Source organism: Grampus griseus, assembly GCF_964374135.1.
Source record: "Grampus griseus genome assembly, chromosome: 7".
Lineage (NCBI taxonomy): Eukaryota > Metazoa > Chordata > Mammalia > Artiodactyla > Delphinidae > Grampus > Grampus griseus.
In genome coordinates, this window is record NC_139001.1 from 91,424,711 (window position 1) to 91,438,062 (window position 13,352).

At 39.1% G+C, this 13,352-nt stretch overlaps 1 protein-coding gene across 1 annotated transcript in view; it reads right to left on the minus strand.

Annotated features, from left to right (window-relative positions):
* The window catches only part of THSD7B (thrombospondin type 1 domain containing 7B), a gene marked incomplete at both ends in the record, with an annotated part of 764,094 nt that overhangs the window by 29,663 nt on the left and 721,079 nt on the right, over positions 1 to 13,352 (minus strand). Inside the window, one exon of the mRNA XM_082658783.1 lies at positions 1,154 to 1,299. Coding sequence (XP_082514909.1) covers positions 1,154 to 1,299 — 146 coding nt within the window. The remainder of the gene's footprint in view (positions 1 to 1,153; positions 1,300 to 13,352) is intronic.

The window sequence follows — 13,352 nt, forward strand, 5'->3', positions numbered from 1 at the left end:
GGTAAGACATGGAGTGTGGAGTTTGTCCCCCATCCTTCCCCTCCTCTTCCTGTGTTTTCTCTCCCCTCCCCTGCAATAGGTTCCTGAATTCTTTGAATTTATTTTCTCTACTTTCTCAACAATTATCAGGAGAAATCTTCCTTCCATTTTCTTAATTGTAATTCCAAGCAGCACTTAAAAAATTGCTGAAGGTTCAGGAAAGAGGGTTTTAGACTAAGTAGACAAAGTATTCATATTTAAAGCTATTAGGTTACTATTTAATTAATTAGCATGGTTACCTTATTTTCTGTAAAAAGGAGACTGAACAAATGTACCACGCATTTTTGTTCCTCTGGGACTTATTAAAATACATGGACATTTAACTTCTGCAAGATAATAATACTGCATGACAATGTCATCCTGACAGGAACGCTAAACATCTCCATGAGAATACTCTGCAGATTTCTTAATGCATAATCAAAATTATTGTTACCTAATTAAAATCTGCTTTGGAATATGAACTGAAGGATAAACCAGTAAAATAAGAATAGAGAAAATCAACTTGCTTTTTCTTATACAAGAAGCCAGAGAGAAAAATGCCCTAGAGGGTCTTTGCTGACCCAGCAAAAGTTCTGGGTATGTGGTATATTATGATGTTACTAGGCATTTATATTTCAGGTCAATAAAAAGCAATCATTGAGGAAAATGTAGTAACCTTGCTTCGTGTAATAATGTTAAAATGTAACTTTCATACACTTTTGGTTTTCTGCCCACATGCAAGATTTTGTTTAAGCCTAAAAGTGCTTTTTTAGGAAATAGAGTCTACAGCAAGCTGTGCATTTCCATAGCATCAGGGTTTTGCCTAATTGCATAATGCTTTGATACTTCCAACAAGCCAAGAAGATAGAGAATTTTTGAGGATGCCAAAGAGACTGGAGGTCCCCTGAACCAGCTTATTATAAATAGTGCCTAATGAACGGCTATTTATTTTCCTAGCAATATCACTCTGTGTGAGGTTAAGTCATTTGGTTCTTTTTTCCATGTTCTCCATTGCATAAAAATACACCATGCCAGGCCCCTGGTACTGTGAAATTTGTTCCATCAGCACATAGGTTTGACTAGACAAGTGCTTTGGACATACTGAGAAGCATTTCTCTGTCATTCCATGACCTACCTCCAATTTACATGCAGACCAGTTGCTGAGGACCCAGCTATAGCAGGGGGTCACTGGGCAGGTTTTATGCTGGGTAAGCTCTGTGGGGCATGGCCGTCCTTCTCCTTGGGTTGGCATAATGATAAATCGAGTCCGGCTCATTCGACCTAAAATGATAAGGAAGATGTCAGCTTTTCCCTTAGAGTTTGGCTTGGAAAGGGAATTAAAGGACAGAATGTTGCCTTACATACAAAAGGCATTAAAGTGACAGATATTTTCTGCGGGACATCAAGGTGGGGGGAACCTAATGAAGTCAATGGAAAAAAAAAATGATGCCATTACGTTTTGAAATAATGAAGTCTTACAACCACTCATTGAAAGCACATCTATATGATTTCTCTGCCTTTTGCTATCCAAACACCAAGATACGATTTTCAAACGATGCCAGCTTCTATCGAGAAGCATATGATCATTCTACATTTTGAAGTATATTATCATGTTTAATTGGCTAATATTAAAGTTCGTAAGAAAAATATTGCTAATGAAGGCACGAGGGTATAAAAGGTACCTACTGCACCTCAAGTTTCTTTGGGTTACTTGATATCTTTTAATAAGTTCCTTTTTCTAAGTCAGGGGTATTTGGCTGTATAAATTAAATAATCAGAGAAAGTATCCCTTAAATTAGGCACTTTCCCCACAATTCCTGAAGTTGTAAATATAAAATCTAGCTACGTGGAATACAGATGGTATAGAAAAGGAGGCCCACCATTTCCAATGGTCCCTGGAATTCTAAACATCACACTGGATGTAATATTCAACCTTGCACCTATCTCTCGGCAGTAATTATTCTATTATAAAAGGGACCTCTAACGGCAGGAGACTTAAGGAATTGTTTTGTGATAGTGATTTTTCATGAGAGGAGAAAGCAGGGGAGGATGTGGGCAAATGAAAGATATTTAAAGTTATGATCTGATATAGAATATGAGAAAAATAACATTTTAAAATAGCTGATGAATGGCGCAAAGAAACCTGGACTTGGCATCAAAATTCTCTAGTTGTAAACAGTTCTCTCAGATTAACAGCTAGTAAATGATGTGACTGTATGAAAGTACTTTAACTCCTCTAAGCATAAATTTCCTCTCCTGTAAAATAAAATTAAGTATACGGAGAGTCATTATCTGAGGATAATTCATGCTGGGGAAAATGCCACTTAAAAATGAATGTATTTCAAATAGGAATTCAATTATTTTTAATAAATAATGAAAAATGTCTAAATGGGACTTTTTCTGCAAGTAAAAAGTATGCAAGTGGGTTTATTTTATCTAATATCAACTACCATGCAGGTAATTGCAACTATGCAGTTATTATTAGGACAAAGAATAAATCAACCATTGATATTTTTTACATAATTTTATGATGACCCTATGAAAGTTTTATTCTATTGTGACTGGCTTTTGCAGTTTGATCATAGAATCTTTGTTATTTGAGTCACTTTTCATCAATTTTCTCAAGAGCTCCGCTTAATCTTTGGTGTACAGATTGCTCCATTTTGTGCCCCTTTTTTGTGGGTAAACATTCCATTTGCAGCTAGAGATGGACCAACAAATACCTCGATGCAATGACAGGGCATGTGCGTTAATCCAGGAGACTCGTTGACTGGGGGACGGCTTTATAAGTGGTCAGTTCAACAGCAAATATTTTGATAGTATGAGGGGTTCTGCTTCCTATAGATCTCACAATTATGCTGATTCAGGTGAAGAATACTGAGATGATGAGGACTCCTTGGACTAATCTCATGTTGCATATGAATTTAAAAATACCATATATGAACTACCTTAACAACATAACTAAAATAGAGTAGGTGCTGGCTAAATCTTAATATTTTTAATCATTTATTTTGACAACTACTATTTCATATCAGTTCCTAGACCTGGCCCTGGAACAAAACCTGTAATGGGTATATAAAGCATGCTACTTGTATTCTATTGGGCTTTTTCACATTAAATGCACACAGCTACGAAGTCCATAATGATTTAGCCTGGTCCCACCCAACCTCTTACACCCTAGCCTACACTCCTTTTGCCCTCAGAGTAAGAGTGAAGGTGGCTGCCGTCCACATCCTCATGCTTCCAATCTAAGAATAAGAGAAATTTCTTGGACGCTCTCCAGACAACTCGTTTGGGTTTATGAATCTATTTGAAACCTGAATTCAATAGTTGATGTAGACAATATGTTTAATGGGTAATACCAATGAGATATAGAAACTGATATAGAAACTGATTCTCTTATTCATCTGCACTTCAGGCTATAAAAGAGAGAAAAGTACTAGCTCCAAAATGTTTCCATTTGAATAAAAACCCAGATTACAGTAGGTTAAGTTTGCTAGCAATTCTCTCTGAAACTTTTCCTCCCCTCCCTTTAGGAATATTGGGAACTCATTATAAGCAACAGTGATACTAGGCCTACTGTTAAATTAGCAATAATTTCTGGCATTGAAGGAAAAAGGATTGCATGGTAAGACTTCCAGAAGAAAATAGATAGTGGGGCACACTAGTCATAACACACAAACACACCCCCCCCAAAGAAAGGCCAATACTGGTATCTGCATACAGGTTTAAAGCATATTGGACCAGATCACACTCCCATTGAACTCAGCAGCGGTCAGGCTTCACTCTGAGGTTCCACTGACAAAGGGGATGTAGGATATTTTAAGCAGTAAAAAAAAAAAAAAAAACCCTCAAAACTCATTACATAGGGCTTCCCTGGTGGCACAGTGGTTGGGAGTCCGCCTGCCGATGCAGGGGACACGGGTTTGTGCCCTGGTCCGGGAGGATCCCACATGCCGCGGAGCGGCTGGGCCCGTGAGCCATGGCCACTGAGCCTGCGCGTCCGGAGCCTGTGCTCCGCAACGGGAGAGGCCACAGCAGTGAGAGGCCCGCGTACCGCAAAAAAACCCCAAAACAACAAAAAACTCTTTATATGTTTGTCAATGTATACATTCATAAAAAAGAGATGGAGTCAAACACAATGGTTCTCTGTTCTGACCATACACTCAGATCCAGGGAGCCAGTCACCAACACTGTTACAGTGATAGGCTCTACACAATGGTTCTTCTGTGGTCCTGACAGATGCTCATTGAATTAACTGAAAATCATGGTTTTGATAGCTCTGGACAATTTGAATACGACCCAGGCACACAATGCAAAGTACGTTTGAATGGGAAATTGGAAAAGGAAATATAAGAATAGAGCAATGACGAACTTGCCTGTTTAATCTTAAATAGTTCATTAAATATCTGAGCAATTTATATGAACATACCTATAAACTCCAACGTACCGTAGCCATGTAAATACGAAGACAGTAGTATATGAAGTCACTTTGAGCTTACAGAATGGTATTTGAATATTACTATTACTGGTTTGCTTTCCACCTGGGAACTATTTTTTTTTAACATGAGTTATATTTTCAAGGCATGTGCGCAACCATTGGCAGGGAAAGGTCTTCCTGAGCTGACATCTGTAAGGGTTGGCCAACCTACACCACAAAGAATGATGTTCAGTGTCACTAACCTCAAGGTGATGATGGTCCTTCCTGATATGCACCAAAAAATTAGGTTACTGAATAAAATGTTTCCACTTTTAAGTATTTGCTACTTTGAATTTACTCTTAAGCCTTTGGTGGCTGCTACCTAGTATTAGTCAGTTGAAAATACTAGCAGATTACAAAATAAATGAAAACAGAAGCAAAGGGATACTAACAACCACCTCGTTAATAGCTGGTCAGGTCAATCTGTTAATCAATTTTCATCACATATGTCTCTGTGGTTAAGGCAATTTATTGTGTAATACCTTTTGTCATTATAAAAGTATTCCTCATTATGGAGGGAGGGTCTAAATTAATTGAGTGAATACAATGTTCTAAGATATAGAGACGATATAGCATATTCTTGCTTAGTTCTGTTCCCTTCCTTATTCTGCTTTCTTTGTTTTCTTTCCCGAGAGCACCTGTTCTCCCCACCCGCCTCAAATCTATCCCTTCAACAAGAATCCCAGTCTCATTTCCTATGTGATAAACTGAAGCCCAGAGAAATTAAATAATTTTTGCAAAGTCACACAGCTAGAAAGATGGGAACAAAAATTGCTTTTACTCCAAAAGCATCTGCTTTCCAACAAATCTCACCTGGTCCAAGTCAGGTATCAGATGCTATGCTGAGGTCATTAGGCCACTTGAACAAGTTTGAGAAGTACACTTAGGCCTCCCCTCTGCAATAAATGGGTTACCTGTATTCATACATTTCATATTTTCCTTTAGAAGAAACTACTTACAATTATGGTATTAACACCTTACTCTGTGATAACTCTTTATTTGCTTTTGGGTACTTGTCAGAGTAAATTTCTGAAAGCAGAAGTAGGTTAGATTGTCTATAAAATGCTCAGTTAATTTCATGCAGTTCTTTATGCCGGACATCTGGTTTTTACTTCTCTTAACACACATCATCTGGAATTTTTATCCAAGTTTATTTTTTAAGTGCCAAGTCTGTTGTAAATATACAGCCTGGATTGACATGGATTGGGGATCAAGGTTATTTTCTAATATAACGGAGTGGAGAAAAACTACGATCTTGATCTGCGGCCTCAAGATAGATCTTCAGCCTGTGTCTGGCATTGCTGAAGATGGAAGGTGCAGTAGTGATTCTGCCTTCAGAGCTACAGTCCATGAGTTTCCCCTATAGAGGGACTCCTTGGCTTGTCCAAAAATGGCTTCAGGCATCCAGACACCTTTCATCATAGAGGACACTCAAGTTAGGCAAGGCAAAGGGTCCATAAGTTTTTCAGAGTAAAATAGATGAGCCCCAGCCATAACCATCTATTTGGGGGTGGGGTTAGCGAAGTAAGGAAGTAACAAGACCACAGTTTTAGAGGTCAAGATAGACCATGGTATCACGGGAGTGAGATAGGTCTTTTAAAGGCAGAAGATTAGGCACCGTTGCCTTTGCTTGGAGATAGAGCTCCAGATTTCTCTGTGACAGTGCGTATGCATTCTAGCTGCTTATTTTCAGTTCTGTTCCCAACAATCACGTTTCAGACCCATTAAGAGGTATCAACACTTGACAGACCACTGTAAGTATACAGCAGAAATACCCCCAATGAGGCTCTCTCTGTGAGATGCAAGATGACAAAGTCACAGAGAGTGATTTTAGCAATCCTGGAGCTATTCTATCAGTCTCACACATTCCTTATCTGGAAGACTGGCTCCCTGCAGCTATATTCCAATTAGATGGAAGAGATAATAATATGCAACACTGCTAATTGTGAGACAAGTATACATATAGGAGGCTTAAAATTCAGAGAGACTTAAAGCCCTCACTGCCCTTTATGTTCCAATCTGAGATCCATTTCCTCTGCTTATTCTTAAATACACCTAAAAATTATGAGAATTTTTATAAAGTGACATAGCACCAACCCAGGACCAAGTACATAACATGAACATTTACATATACAGTGTCAGATGTAAAGGGGCACAGTGGAGAAAATGGGGCTTAGAAGACACCTGAACTTGGGTTCAAATCTTTCCTCTACAGCGGACAAGCTGTGTGACCTTGAACAGGTTACTTAATTGCCTGTCCCCATACCTGTAAAGTTATGCCTATAATGTCATACTACTCTTGTAAAGAGCTAAAATACTCCTGGTACCAATAATTGTGCCTTTGACCAATAGATATTAAAAAGTAATTATTCTAATATTTCGTCTTTTTACCGATAAAAGATAGTGGAATAAAAGGCTGGCTCAGTCTTACAACTGGCCATTGGAAAAGCCAGCTTTAAAACTGGATATTCTTCTCTAGTCTTTCTTTTTTCCCATTCTACAATTCAGCTGCTTGTTCTCTGTCATAGGAACTAATTACTTGATATAGTCAATAAGTTTGAGCTGTTATAACTATTGGACTGTGTGTGATCAAGGATATGACACTGATCATGTTTTATTCAGACACAAACTGAAGGTTACTGGCTTGCCTTTTAAAATCTTTAAACAAAAAGAGAAAGAAAAAAGCTGGAAAGCACAAACTTGTGGTGCTTTGGAGTTAATACAAAATTATTATTTTCATTATGGACTAGAGTGGACAGAAAAATCATATGCCATCTGTGAAACACAAGAGGCAGGCTGGATTACATAGTATAGAAAAATATTATAAACTCATACACCCTGAATTAAAAAATATGAAAGAGGAACAAATCATAATCTAGGATTAACAACCTTCTTGGAACGTTTTGCTTAAATAATAATTATGAATAATTCATGATATGCTAAATTTAGGGAGTTCTACATTCCACTGAACTGATGAAAATTCAACAGACAAAGATCATGACTAATCCAAATATTAAGCTCTTCTATTACATGCTTTGATCTTTGAAATCTATCTAAAAAGATCCCTTAGTGGAAGTCTAGAATCAGTCTCTCTTTAACGTGAAATAAATTGGATTCAAGCTGTTCTAACCTTGAAATCTTTAACACAATTAGAAAGTATATGCCAAGCATCGGGTGTACATTAAAGAGACAACCCAGACGCTTGGAAATAAAAAAGAGCTCCCTTCAAAGTTTCCCCTCAGATCAATATAGTTCTGTGGGTTTGATGGGGAAGTGTGGCTATGGGGGAAGCATCCAGGACACCCAGCTTGCCAGGATTTGCCCAACAGCCCGGTGATTTCCTAAACGGAGACAACGGTGTGCAGTCTGCTCTTGGTAGAGAAGTCAGCGGAGAGCCGCAGGCGCTGAAGTCAGACGCCCCTGCAACTTGCTTGCGCACTTTCATGTGGCTAAATAAACTCTGTCTCCTCTTGTGGTCCCTGCCCCATTGCCGTCACCACTTGGAAAAAAGAAAGCAGCTAGTACAAAAGACAGCTGCGGGCTGCATAGCACAGGGAGATCAACTTGGTGCTTTGTGACCACCTAGAGGGGTGGGATAGGGAGGGTGGGAGGGAGACGCAAGAGGGAAGAGATATGGGGATATATGTGTATGTATAGCTGATTCACTTTGTTGTAAAGTGGAGGCTAACACACCATTGTAAAGCAATTATACTCCAATAAAGATGCTAAAAAAAAAGAACACTAAAAGGTGGCAAACTTATACAAACTGACTATGGAAAGGCCCTAAATAAATATATTCTGAATTGGAAAAATAAAATAAAATAAAGTGATTATTGAAAAAAAAATTTAAAAGGACAGCTGCGGGCACACCGTTTTAGAAGAGACAAGGCGCAGATGTTTTTCAAGGGTAGTTTCCAACCTTTTCGGCGCCAGAGTTTGGTCTCTTTTAAGAAACAAGTTCATCTGTGCCATACATTGCTGCATTTGATTATTTGCTGTTTGTCTGTCACTTTTAGCTTGTGCTGCATGAGGATTAAGGCATGATTTAAATGCAGAGTTGTCTTATTTTGGAAACAGTACTATCTGCCAGGGGGCTGGTGATCAGAAAAGAGAGGTGCTGGAAGAGTACTGATAGTTTGAGGGCTGGTAGAATAGAATAGAATAGAATAGAATAGAATAGAATAGAATAGAGCAGAACAGAACCACAAAGGCTGTCTCAGCAGTGTCCTGACGGTAGCTGCCTAAAAATTCAAGGACTATGTGTCCTATTCTTTGTACTGGTCGTTTTATTTATTTTTTTAAAGATGAAGATTGGGCACAAATATAATGTATAAATAGTCCTTTTTATATTTTTGTTTGTAGGTTCTGATATAGAGCCTTGAATGCAACAGGTAGTCAAAAAATGCCTGTGAGATTGAACCCTGAGAAGCCTAGTAAAGAAAACGCCAGTTACAAGAACTACGGCACCTTGTCATACAATTCTGACATAAATATCACCTCCTCAGTGGCCTCTCTTCCCACATCCCTCATTCCCCTGCAAGACACTTGTTATTGTCCATCACATAACTTGTTTTTTGTTTCGACACAGCACTCATCAGTGTCTGTTACTTTTGTGTGTATTCACTTGTCTATTTGCCGTCTCCCTGTCTTGTCATCACCATCTAGTTTCCTACTAGAATGTTAGTTTTATGAAGTCAGGGGACTTTGTTTCCCTGGGATCTTATCCTTTCTATACATGGTGTATCCTCAGCTCCTTGGGAGAATGCCTGGCTTTGGGGAAACTTCCAGTGAGTATTTGTGAAATATATGAGTAAATGTCTCTACAGCCCTGACTTAAGAATAGAAGTCAAAATAGCAGGATGACCATATAATGTATTTTCTGCACTGCCACTTTTGACAATGAAAGAGTGCACCAATAGGTGTCAGGATAAGGATAATAGATGTAAGCTTTATAAATCCTGGTTCAATATATAAAGGAAAAATGGAATACATATACATTTAGATTCCTGGAAGGTTTGCCAGGAGTATCAGGATTATGGAATATTTTTTAAAAGGCATTATTACATCTTAATTCAGGAGATCAAGGCATCTAAAGGTCAAGAAAGGATTCTCAAGAACTTACCCTAGCAGACCCTTAGAAGCTAGCTAGAAGTGATTTATAACTAGTGCTATATTTATGTGCCAATGGAAACTATCAAATGACTTCCAAGTGCTTTACACAATTCAATTTCTCTACGTAGTTAACATCCCTTCTTTAGTCCTTCTGTGCCTTAGGTCACACGATGACTTTCCTTAGGAAATTTTCGATCGTTTGTCTTTGTTTATTATTCTAAGGATTAGAAAAGGTGAATTTAAGTTCAAACTCTAATTGCCTAGAAATCTCTAATAGTGAGATTCAGATTTGGAAAGTAATTTTCCTTGTTTGCTTTTGTTTTTCAAGTAGACTAACAAGGTCTCATGAGCCCACAGCACTAACAGAACTGCTTGAAAAATTAAAGTCATATTTTATAATACTAAACTTACAATTGGGGGTCTTAGTTTCAAAAGTAGTGTATTAGCATAACATGGAGATCTGTTACGTTTCACTGACTTTGTACAGTGGCAGAATTAGGATATTTGGGGCAAAAATAATGATAAACAGATCTTCTGTCTCCTTGAATTGAACACATTCTTGAGTAATGATACTCAACTTGTGAGTTTAATTAGAGAGAGAAGAAAATAGCCCCTGGCAGGGGTTGGCTGCCTTTGGGCTTAGGATCCAGTCTGCAAGCTTTTCCCCTTCAAACTTTCCCCTATAGTCCAGAACCACCTGGGCAGTGACAAAAGTTAACTGAGATTTCCCCCATGTGCCAGGTACTGTGCTTCATGGGAACTAGAGGGGTTCACCCATGAAGAACCCAAACAAGGTCATTGATTCCTTAGACAGACAGATATTAAAATTGATTCAGGGACTTCCCTGGTGGTCCAGTGGGTAAGACTCCACAGTCCCAATCCCCGGTTGGGGAACTAGATACTTGCATGCATGCCGCAACAAAGATCCCGTGTGCCGCAACTATGACCCGGTGCAGACTAAAATAAATAAATAAATAAATAAATAATTTTTTTTAAAAAAATGCCATTTGAAACATTGTAAATGTTCATTGTAATATATCTATATTGACATGATGACAAAATAAAAATTATAAAAAAAACTGATTCAATTTATACATAATTTAAGTATTAGAAGGTGATAGTGGGGGTGATGGTGAGATATTCCACGGGAGGCAAGGAATCAAGGTGGAAGGAAGCATACACTCAAGATCGTGACTGAAATATACTATATCACAGCAGAGACATCCAACATGATAGTGGAGGGTGATGGGGATAGAGAGGCAGGCATGCGGGAGATCCTGCAGGTCCTCGTGGACCATGCTCACAATACAGGACTTCATCCCTTCTCTACTTTTCCATGCTACCCTTTACGGCTGTTCTCATAGCCGTAGGAGAGTCACACCTCCTAGCAGAGGCCCATGAGGACAAGACTGCAGTGCTTCTGGCTGTGGGATAACCAGGGTAGCTCACACTGGACAGGGAAGCAACCAGTTATTCACATCACTGATGCAAATAACACCTCTAGTTTAATGAACTCATCTACATGTAATATTACCTATTTGTTTACTGTGTACTGTCCCTCAACTGGATTGTAAGCATCATGAGAAGAGGGAAATTGTCTTCCCGCCCCCCTCACTGCTTCATGTCCAACACATTGTACTATGACTGGCACATTAGTGTTTGTTTAATGGATAAATGACTCTTAAGTCAATAGGAAAACAACTGTTCGGATTTGCATTTTCAAAATATTACTTAGGCTGTGATTTTAATGTATGGACTTTGAGTGGGGTAAAAGGACGAGATGTGAGAGTTGACCATGAGAGGAACTGAGTCTATGGGAAAATCTTTACAAGACCCTAGGGAGTCTCTGATAACACTCTTTCCTACTGGTGCTTAGGAAGGTGGAGATGGAAATTAACACATAATAAACACCAATGCTGTGTCAGGTACTGTGCTAGACACCTACATATACTTCATAGCATTTAATTCTCAAACCCCAAACAAAGCCTCTAACATGTGCATGAATTCCATTTTAGAGATGAAGAAGCTGAGACTCAGAGTAAGTCATTTGCCTAAAGAGCTGCAATTTGAAACTCGATTTACCCAACTTTAAAGTTGATGCCCAGCTGGGAACTATATATGCTACCCAATCAGAATATTTGAGAAACTAATATAGGTCAATCGATCACTGAAATCTTGGTCCTAAGATTTGCCATTTGGTTTCCTGAGGTGCTTTGCAGGCTCTCGATTGTGCAGGAAATGGCGTGCTGTTATTTCTGGACATTGTGATTCCCAGATTTTCATTTTGAGTGATGCTCTTTATGGAAATAAATTTCAGCTTCCTTAGCTGTGTTTTTCTAAGGCATATCCTGAGTGCTGTTGTCAGCTCTGCCGTCTCCAGGATCTTAGAGTTGACTTCGCAGGTGAGCCCCTTTTCCTGCTACATCCTGCGTTTGCTCCTCAGACAATCCCAACTAAGGCAGAGAATTATCGATAGCCCCAGTATGCTCATTTGTGAATAGCTTAGAAATGAGCCCATATCCTAGTTCCAGTGGTCCAGTCACAGAGCTTCTAAAAACCTCCTTCCAAATATCTTTGTTTGGTGATCAGATCCAGGTCTTTTAACCCCTTTCCCCATCAGATTCCATGATTCCTCCAACATGCAATTCTTCTTCCCTTTTCCTCCCCTACTTAGTGACTAACTATACAGCAGGATTTTCCCTAGGTCCCTATTCCAAATTTCTGACATTTACCTTGTGATAAACTGTAACTCTTTTTCAGGATGAGAACCCTATCCTAAACCACAGCTCTGTGCTTGCCTGTTATGCTCTCCTTGTTCTCTTTACATGGACACATGTTTTGGTCCCTACTTTAGCCTGACGGCTGGAGTGCCATCTATGGCTGCCATTTGCCTAGCTCGCGAGTATCAGCTGCCCCCTGAATTCCTTGCCATTGTTCATTATTTACCCAGGAACTTATAGTATTAATAGCTATCTGTTCAGCAAAGATTTATACTCCCTTTACTCCACAGGAACTGCTTCCTCCATAACACTGTTGCTAAGAAGCGACTGGCCATCCAGAAACTACATTTCCTACTCTGCTGTCTTGCACTGAGCTGGAGAAGTGCAACCAAATTTTATCCGATGGAATATATAGATAGTAGAGGTATACGCAACTTCCAATCTGGTCCATAAAAACCTCCACAGGACGAGCTGGATATCACCCTCCAGAGAGACTTGATTATGTTTAAGCGGTAGGGCCTCCATCAAGCTGTGTCCATGGTTGACTTCGTGAAGCAGAAACTACCCCTTCCTTTATGGGAGTGAAAAATTAGTTTCTAACCTATGATAGGAAGCCACTGTGACTGGGGGGTTTTACCTGATACAGGAACTAATTTTACTTATAGGATATATCTTCTTCTAAAAGCCACAGAGGCTAACATTTTTTGAATTGGTTGAACTTAGGACCTTTAAAATAAACACCATCCCATGGGGTCAGTGGCCCCTCTGGGGTCTGTTACTGTTACTAGGCCAGTTCTTCACCCTCTGCCTCATTATAAAGGACTGATACTACTCAGCCAGAAAAAAAGAACGAAATAATGCCATTTGCAGCAACGTGGATGCAACTAGAGATTATCATGCTAAGTGAAGTAAGTCAGACAGAGAAAGACAAATACCATCTGGAATCTAAAATATGGCACAAATGAACCTATCTATGAAACAGAAACAGACTCACAGACATAGAGAACAGACTTGTGGTTGGT